The sequence below is a fragment of the Lipophrys pholis genome (genome assembly GCF_963383615.2).
Source record: "Lipophrys pholis genome assembly, chromosome: 17".
NCBI lineage: Eukaryota > Metazoa > Chordata > Actinopteri > Blenniiformes > Blenniidae > Lipophrys > Lipophrys pholis.
The window spans coordinates 9,177,022-9,187,151 of record NC_137643.1 but is presented as its reverse complement, the minus strand read 5'-3'; the positions used below and the strand labels follow the sequence as shown (position 1 = coordinate 9,187,151).

General features: G+C 42.7%; 1 protein-coding gene across 1 annotated transcript; it reads right to left on the bottom strand.

The window, feature by feature from the left end:
- Positions 1–2,545: 2,545 nt before the first annotated feature.
- azin1b (antizyme inhibitor 1b) lies at positions 2,546–8,755 on the bottom strand. Its single transcript, XM_080484251.1, has 11 exons — positions 8,568–8,755; positions 7,199–7,342; positions 6,784–6,981; positions 6,477–6,650; positions 6,055–6,227; positions 5,733–5,946; positions 5,553–5,627; positions 5,279–5,444; positions 5,023–5,132; positions 3,699–3,916; positions 2,546–3,616 (listed from the first exon to the last, which is right to left on the bottom strand). Exons 3-11 carry the CDS (start codon positions 6,883–6,885, stop codon positions 3,541–3,543), a joined length of 1,308 nt encoding a protein of 435 aa, XP_080340377.1. The 5' UTR covers positions 6,886–6,981; positions 7,199–7,342; positions 8,568–8,755; the 3' UTR covers positions 2,546–3,540.
- Positions 8,756–10,130: the final 1,375 nt, after the last annotated feature.

Sequence of the window (10,130 nt, the reverse complement as noted above, 5' to 3'; positions counted from 1 at the left end):
CCCCCAGCTTGTCCAGCTGATACCTGTCAGGGTCAAGTTTGAGGGTTTCATGTAACACCTGGGCTGTCAGGTGAATACTTTGAAATACACAGCAAATAGCTAGGTAGGGGGCGTGGCCATGCTCTCCCCCCACTGGCTGTCACGTGGTACATGGCTATGGCTAGCCAATGAGCTGTCGAGAAAATGAGCTAAATGGGTGGTCCTCTTGTTGTGACGTCATATCATGCAACTTTTTTCAACCAATTATAGTGAGCCCATAGTTCTTTGGGAGGGAGTGAAGCTGATTGGTCAGGTAGTTAATTGGTTCCTGGAGTTAGCACTTTTTGAGTGCAAAGCACAAACATGGCTAGCTACCACTGCAGAGAAACCTGCACTCTTTGCGAACATTAATATTGAATTTCACGCAATAGATATGTTTGTAAATGTCAAACAGTTTTTTCGTGTTAGTCATACTAACTTCAAAGTGCCAAATTAGTTCGTATTTGAATCGGTATAATCAGTGTGACTTGAAACAAACTTGATCATAATCAACTTGAAAATGCCACAGTGTTCCACCCTTGTTGACCTTTAACCTACAGTATGCCAGCGATTAACTCACACTATCAACTCAGATGTGGCTTAATTCCTTCTTCAGCGGTCATCACAGGTCTCGGTTTGACAATGGACTGATGAGGTCACGTTTACCTCCAGCACTGCAAAGTACTACAATTTGATTTTCTGAGCAAACATCACCTGGAACCACAGAGCCACCAAATGATGATTGCACTGCAGCATTTCTTATCGAGGCAGAGCCGCCAGACCTCAAAGGTGAGGCTGACGAGGGACAACCAAGCCAGCGACATCGTCGCTGAGGTGGTGTTTCACTGTCGTCTCCTCTGAACAATACAAACTATTTAATGGAACAAATGAAGAGTCTGTTAATCAGGGATGTAAATTCGGAGGAGTTGTTATCAAAGTCTAAGTCAAATCTCGGAATCGAGTAGCAGCCTTGGTTGTTCGCTACTTTGCATTGCTTCACTGTCCGCGCAGGAGTGTGTGCTTTCCCCAGGCCGAGTCAGCGTTTTTGGATTATCAGCGCCGCCACTATCACACACAATGACAGTTTCTTCACTACATGGTGTAACAACAATGGACAGGCACATGTCCACCCTCTGCTGACGCGCTCGACTTTTAGTCAACTCGACATGTAAATTATTAAGTCGACATTTAGACAAATAAATGTCCATCTTGCTTTGACTCTCATGTTGAACCTTTGCCGACGCCAGAAGTGTCAGCAGCTGTTTAGCTTTGGTAATGTATGACTATCAATGATGGATCATGCTCGGAGCTTCTTAGAGTGTGTGCACAGTGGGCAGCTTCGTGTCTTCTTTGCCAACAGCGACATGTTGGGTACTTTCAACACCGTAATGGGACATCACTCAGACTATTTGCCTCCTCTGGAGCTCAATTTTTACCTTTTTGAAGTTGATGGCTGTGCAGCCAAACTGCATTAAGCAAGTGGGGGAAGTCCACCATCTAAATTTGTATTTCTTCAAACTCTCTTACAACTCTTGAGATAATCTTCTAGTTAATTCAGCGAAGACTGAGGACCTAAGTAATTACACTGTAATAGAAGTGTTTAACACAGTCTTTGTGGATTCAGGCACATGCTGGCTTTTCTTACACAAGCACAGCAGCAGCTGATCTCCATGATGAAATGCTGCTTTTCCAGCTAATTGTGCAAAACAGTGCAATCAACTGCCCGAGCCCTCCATCCCTAAACTCTCCTGGAGAGGAGACAAAACGGTTTACTTTTCATAATAATGGGCATCATTCATCACTGTTGCCAGACCTTTTAACATTGTATGGTACTACTCTGTTCAATTAAAGTTATCACAATCTATGGATATCATAATGAATATGAACATTCTTACCATGTTTTTTTGTTTTTTTTTTAATTTTAAACATTTGTTTCCTTCGTAACTTAAACTGGGCAAGTGTTGCACTGGAGTCATGACACGTTAATCATCTCGACCTTACCATGTACTTAATATAGTATTTCTGGAGAGGATCAGAAACAACATTGTTTTAAAACTAGGGGAATGTTGACAGCATGTGGAGAACACCATCGCCTCGAAATCCCAATCCCCCATCAAAGACCACACATGCACAGGAAATGATTTCAGTCAGAAATGTATTAAATTAATCACTTTCATTACTTTAACAAGCACAATTTACAGTCAAAAACAGGCTATGGTCCATAGTTGCCTTAGACAAGTGAGTAATTAATACATTAGTCACTTGTAACACACAAGGGCAGGATTCTTTAAAAACTGCTGTTAAGGCAGGTCACCTTCAACACAGGAGACTTGAATTATGTCTGTCAAAACATTAGAGATGTGAGGAAAGGTCTACAATTAAAAAAAATAAAAATAAAAAAAAAACCCATGCATGACCCCAGAGAGGTCTGTGTACAACTAACAGACCTTCCAAATACAAATCATTTCTGCTTCAGAAAAAGCTCAATTTTCAGGCTGTGGGAACAAGAAGTCTCTAAATGAGGCACACTAATGTAAAGGTCTGAAAACTCAGGGCCGAAATGTTGAGTATCACAGATTTTTTTTTTTTTTTTTGAAACTACAAAAGATTTTGTGCATTTTTAACCAGATTTAGCCTCTCCTTGTTAAGAGGCGAGTAATGAGTTGGTATGACACTTCTACTAGCAATTCCTCATGCCATTTGAGTAGAGAAAAACCACTGTGGTCACAAATGGCAAACATAGTACATGTAACCCATGTAGGATTTAAAAAAAAAAAAAAAAAAAAAAACTCAAAACAAACATCAATATATTTTGAGGAAAACACTGGAAGGGCCACAGCAAAATATCTGTGCGAAACACACTAAAAAATGAAGCTTTGAATGTGCCCCAGTAATAGCTGATCCAATAAATAGAAATGCATTGAGGTGAACTGTGGTAAAGAAATAGGTTACATCACTGTCAGAATTTCAACTATGCAAAGTGAGGGGGTCTGAATTCTAGAATCCACACAGAGCAAACCTTTAAACACGTCAAAAATCATCTACAGACAAACTGTGGTGGTGTGGTTTGTTAAACAGACACAGGATTTACACAACTGTTGACAGGTAATTGATAGAACATGATTTCATTGATTTAAATCAATTGTAGGATTTGTAAACTGAATTTTATTTAGGAAACAAGCCTCCCGACCGACGTCGGGGGGCTGCCATCTCCAGAGAGTCGTCCATTTTGTTGCATAATGTCATTAGAGCTTGGGCTAGAGTTCTTTTAGCGGACAGGTTTTTAGGTCCTTCACAGAGAGGGAGGAGAGAACCCGGGATATTCTTCCAGGTACATTTTGAGGTATCAAACAATCAACTATTTCCCCGTTTCTGGAGGTAAAAAAAGGTCAAATTGCGGAAGAAATAACAGGACTCTGCATTTTTTCGAGGTGGCTGGAATGTTGACCACATTTAGCCTCTTGTCCCAAATACCACGCTGAGGATTCGTGCGATACAGAACGAGGCAGGGGCCCAGGGTGGTTACGCGCTGTACTGCAGCATGGAGAAATTCTTCACGGCACTGTCCAGCGCCACACCGGCCTCCTGCATCTCGTACCTGAGGGCGACAGTACAACCATCAGCCTCTCCAAACGACTTCTAGCTCCACTTCTCTTCGCTTTGAGTCACTCCGCACTCACCAGTCAGGGGTGGAGACGGTGTAGTAGACGGGCAGCTGGGCGGAGCTGGACAGGCAGCTGAACTCGTCCAGACCGCACACTCCCATGTTGGAGAAGAGCAGCCAGTCTCCCACACTCAGCTCTGGCAGCAGGCAGCGCTCCACCACTTGGTCCAGCTGGTCCAGAGACGGGCCCCACAGGCTGCTGGGATACACCGCCTCCTCGCCACACAGTGCATGCTGGACAGAGAAGGACAGGGTCCCTCAGTCAACTGTAACTATCAACACTGCTGGAGTACTTCACGAGCCATTATGGCCAATTTATTAGAGTTTCTCTAATTCAATAATTTTCACAAGTATAAAAGTAGCTGATCAGAAATACAAAATAATTCATAACAATATCAGACTGCAACAGAAGATATCACCGAAAACAAATGCTGCTGATTAAGAAGATTGTTAAATTGACCAAGCTGAGATAGCACAATATAATCCCATCACTGAAGCTAAACTAGGTTAATGTTTAGTGAGGACGAGGCTCATATTTGCGTGGTCTTAAAGCTATAGTAAGCACTCAGTATGTGTCCTGCAGCATTATAGAAGCCCAGTCTGAAATAAGACTCCAGAACTGAAATTCGCATTTTGGCTGATACATGATCTTATCATATCAAGTGATTAAAGAATTCATTTTTTAAGGTTGAAGCACACTTTTTTCCCCCCACTGACTTGCAACATTTGCCAATAACAATATTAACTATAACATTCTGTATAAGCTTGTTTTGTGTACTTCTGTTAGTTACAAAGAGCAGAAACAGTTGAAAACAGTCCCCAGGTGCAGACCTGATTATGACTATCCGAGTGTAATCCCAAATAATCTCAAAGGGCCACATGACCGGAGAACTAAATTCCAGCTCTGAGATGATGCAAGTCATTATTTATAGCTGAGAAGTCAAACAAACAACCGTATGCATTAAATGGACTTTATAGCTTTGCACCGTTTTTGTATTTGGGACATTTGTTATTCTTGATGTGTAATTAGGACTTTATGCCATTTTAGTTTCAGCAATTAATTGTGACTGTACATCTCCACAAAACCAGTCCATCAGTAAGATAACCAAAGTTAAAAGCAAATTAAGACAGCAGGTAGTGCAGGCAAGGGTTGAATGTCACGGCTTCACACAGAATGTCTTTTAAAGTGACAGTAGAGTTCATGATCAAATCAGTCATTTTGATTCTTGCTCCTAAAATGCACACGATACATGACCCCCTTTTCCCACTCATTCGTCTGCTATCGCAGGCTTTAATCAGTCCTAAATGGGGATGACTCTCTTGGGCAGAGGCCTACTAACCTTGTGCACTGATGGGGCGGTGATGGAGTTTCCCAGAAGCCGGCAGCTGAATGGACCATAAACACCTTCATTCATGTGGTACAGGAACTCCGTATCCTCATTGTTCTCACCTGCGTAGACACACACATACAACAATGTCAAGAATGTGGAACAGAGCGATATCTACAAACAGAAAGGTTTATATTTGCATATCAAGGAAGTATTATGATGCAACAAAGCTCAGAGAGAAAGCATCTAAGAGAATCAAGTGTCTGACCTGGGGCTAGGCTGTCCAAGTGGCGAGTCACCACCTTCTTGCCGACGACACTGACGGCCAGGCTGAAAGCTGAAGCTACATAGAAGTTGCCTGGCTGGGCCAATACTTGCACACCAGACAGTTGGGGGAAGTAAGCGTCAAGCAGCGGCTGGACAGCAGACTCAACCTGCAAAATCAGCAGAAATGATTTCAGATGGTTTTCATATCAACGAAAATCAGAATTCCAACTCCGACATCTGACTGCAGCGTGTTCAATAACATCCAAGCTGTTTACCTGCGTGAGCTGACCCTCCGAGCCGGTGAAACCACCACCAATGTCCAGGATGTTCATATTAAAGCCCAGATCCACCTGAGAGAAACCAACAACGAACAAATTTAACAAAATCTACAATGAACTGACATTTATCTCCAAAATTTAAATTGGCTATCATCAAATTAAAGTTGAAGTATTCACCCCCATATCAAACACACAGCGGGCATCCGACAGTGAGCGTGTGTAGGCCTGTTGCACGTCCTGACAGGAGCTGGGGACGTGGAAGGTGACTCCCACCACATCAAGCCCGAGCTCCTTGGCCGCCTCCAGCAGGTGCCGACAGCTCTTCAGAGAAGAACCAAAAGCCATGCTGGTCTCAGCCGCGTGGGCCTCGGTGGCCAACTGCAGCAGCAACCTGATCCAGAGAAACATCAACAAGTAAGCACAACGTCAATGTTACAACAGTCAAAAACAATGGAACAAAGATTAAAGTCAGAAAACAACAACAAAAACACTCATTTACTTTGCATTCGGGTGCAGACGGGCAATCTTTGACAATTCGGCTTCACTTTCACACACCAGATGTTGAACGTTGTTTTTAGCAGCATGCTTGATGAGCGTCAGCTGCTTAAAAACACCCAACAGAATGATGTTTTCTGGTGGCACGCCATGCTCCAGTACCAGGCTCAGTTCAGCCTGAAGGCAGGAAGAAACAGGCGTTGAGAAGAATTTATGCAATTAAGTCTAAAAATTCCCAACAAAACAGTTAAAACGTACCAAGTGAGTTGCATAACTGGAATATAAAAACAGCTGTCACGTAATCAACGGAGTGCTTGTAATATGTTTGTCCCAGACACTGAATGCTTTCATAAGAGGATGAAACGCTGTGCAGCTTAATGAATCATACGACGGCTCAGAGCTACCTGAATTGGTTTCAAAGCTCACCTTGCTGGCACAAACAAAGCCCAGGCCCAGGGAAGCCAGCACCTCGATGACAGCAGGGCTGCTGTTGCACTTGACTGGGTAGTAAGGCTGCAGCCGCGGCGCCACGCTCTGCCAGCACACGTGCTGTCGCATCAGGGCGCCGAGGTCACCCACCACAAATGCATTTTTCTCCACCTAAAAGCACAAAAGGAGTCAAACCCAACAGCTCAACAGATCAGGTCGCATGCAAGACCCAAACAATTCCTGTCAGCTTTTTTAAGTGCTGTAGAAATCTGCTACAATTAACCACTTCAACGGCCAAACTAACCAGAGTCTGTTCACAGATGTGCCCGTCAATAACGTCTTCCAGGGTCACTCCTCCCTCCAGGAGTTCAATAATGTAGTTTGGTTTGTCAGCGAGTCCTTTCATCTCAACCGTATTCCGCTAATCCGACAATCATAAAGAATAGATAAACGAGTCAAGGGGTCACGACTGAGCCAATGGGTCCTGCCGGTATGCAACAAACTGCAAAAAGAATTGAGAGGAAAAACATGATTAACACCACAGTGAAAAGAAGTTTTCTTAACAGAAAATCAATGATAAGGATGAAAGGGACTGAAATTATTTGTGAAACTGGTAAATCTTTAACACTAGACAAATTGTGCCGCTATTAATTGGTAACCATAAACCACCTAGACACCCCAACCCCCCTGATTAGTGTGTCATAAAAGGAAGCACTTACATGGACAAGTCAGGAGATGGACCTGTCCCACTATCAGCTAGGATCCCAAGGCGGCTCAGCGTTGAAGTCAAACTGCTCCCGGTAAAGAGCCGCCCCTAGGTCCTCTGGATATCGCTCATACACCTGTGCAGAGACAGGGGAGCCCTGTGGGACAAACACACATATCAGATCAGATGTTCTTTTATAAGTTTCACAGCAGGGATATCCCAAATGTTACGAAATACAATACACGAGTGACCAAGGTACGTGGTGGAAATTTAAAAGTCAAGGAGAAATGTTTGCCGTCTTTATATGAAACACAACAAACCCTCATTGAATGGGTTGTTATCCTCTAGACTGCACTTGTACTTTTCATCATTAACAACACTTGGCAACAACGTCCAAAATGCAGATCACAACATGGGCTTGTTTGAGGGTCAGTGAAACTACCACAGTGCTCTGAAAAGATCTGATTGTACTTTTACTTTCCTTCTTACTGAAGCCTCTGGACAAACCTATGATCAGCCTACTACCATGTAGTAGTAGTCAAATTTATGGGAAGACTCTACAAATCAGATCCCTTTAGATGTTTATACATCAAGTGTATATAATGTATATAACACAACATTGAACATAAACAGCTCACTTCATTACATTCATTGTGGTATAACATTGTGTGCGTCCAATCCCAATAAATATAGTGAGTCAATCCAAGTCTGTCATTTACATCAACTTTGTTTAGATTGAATAATCGGCGGATTATTTACTGCCAAAATTTCAAACACAATAGATACATTAAATAACCTCGGCATTAGTTTACACAGTTTGTTCACGGTAACTCACAAACACCTTGTTTTTTTATGTTATTTCAGCTTCATCGCAAGAAACTGCGATAAGCAGCTTCATAAAACACGCGCATGCGTTGTAAGAGTAAAAACAGTGTCAACTTGATAAATGAGATGTCATGACAATGCCTCACCAAAGCACAAAAAACTCAACTTAATCACACGGGAGTTTTAATATAGTTAGGCGAGGTTGTATTAGTGGAAATAAACATTATATGGGGCGAAAGGCGCCGCTGAGAACAGCATGGCAGCCGGAGCCGCTAACACTGTCAGCGGCACGTCGGAGGAAGACGCTTACGTTAGCTCTCCATTTCATTAATACCCCTCAAACCGCCCTTTAAACTAACAGCAGACACATATAAGCACCACGGCGCGGTGGTAGTTTGGCTTCACAATCTCACGGTGGCTTCAAATCTGCCACAAACCCGCCTGAGAGCGACAGAATTAAATGAATCGGTCTTCATGTGTGGCAAGAAGGCAGAAAGAGCAGCCCGCCATGTTACGTCCGCCCGCTGAAGCCAAGGAACTCGCTCCGCTTTACTTACGTGAGATAACGGCCAGAAGGTTTTGGAAAATCGTCTTCTCTTTTTCGGCGGAATTTTTAAAGAGTAGTGGGCACAACGATGAAAGAAAGGAAGAAGGCTGTTTTGGCCATATGTTTGGATGAGGGTCGAGCGTTGGTTTCCACGGAGTCTTCTCTCTATGCGGGTGGGTGGAGGACTACTGGAAGCTCGCGCTGGGAGGGAAGTGGAAAAGGTAATCAACGGCCAGGGGGCGGGGCTTAGGCCTTCAGTTCCACCAATGGACGCTTGGCATCTTCCAGCGCGCACCAAATATGTATTTCCGAACATTAGACGGACCACGGCGGCGCTCCGCTGTTTATTCACGTTACGTAACCGTAAACTTTCCATAGAAGGCCACTCTCAGTTAATCAGTCCAGACCACTGCTGCTGTTTTGATCGCAGGGACCTGCACCACTTGTTGCAAGAGTACAGCTGCTAAAATGCGTGTTGAAACTGAAATAAAGCACTCAAAATCAAGACCTGTTTTTATTGTGGTAAAAAAAAAAAAAGTTTTGTGACCAATTTTGATAACATTGTTGTAACTTTTTTCTTCATGCAAAATTACGGATATTTCAAAATGTAATAAAATGACTGATTGAAAAAAAAAAAATCTGTATAAGACCATGTTTAGTGGTGAGCAATCTTAATACTTACATTATTGTGGGTTTGAGTTTCTCTGCCAGTTTGCATGTTCTTCCTGTGTGTGGATTTTCTTCATGTTGTTCCACAGTCCAAAAACATGCTTGTAAGGTGGACTGGCGACCCTAGATTACCCATAAGTGTTGATGTAATTAGTTGTGTCTTTATGTTTGCCCTATGAGGTGGTGACCTGTCTATGTACTGTACACTGCCTGCACCGCACAAGCCTGATAAGGTGTTAGAGGAGATGGATATATGGATGGATAGCCTCAATATCTTATTGTTCACGTCTCAGTTGGCTTCATCTCAACATCTCCCAAAACAAACCTTTCCCATGAGGTGTCAGATCTATCTAAAAAAAAAAATCTCAAAGAGAGAGGCCCAAAATTATATGGAGTGCTTTATTGGGTATTTTGTTTGATATGTCAACACCAGTTAAAGACATTTTAGCCAGACAATCACCCGTGTATACATTACCACCCCACCCATAACACGTTTAGTCACATTTCCAAAGTTCAAATACAATAACAGTATATCAAAGTGTGGCGCCAACTTTGTGTCCTGGTTTTCTCTCATGTTGAGTTTATTGCTTATTGTTGTTTTGAATACTAAAATCTGAGTTGTATTTCCAAATGCCAGGTGCAAAAGAAAAACAAAACAAAACGAAAATACACTGAACCATACATTAAATGAAACCTATAAGTAAATCATGACATATTTGCACACTTGCATCACCTTTTCAACTTGTTTTTTAGCACCTTTTGGCTTTGACACAAATTACCTTGGAACTGCAATAACCAGCTCATGTTTAAGGTCACTGGTGATAAATCACTTCCGCCGATACAGCACAGTCCAGCACCCATCGTTAACCTAAATCTGAGAATTGTTCTGTAAATGTTTTTGCAG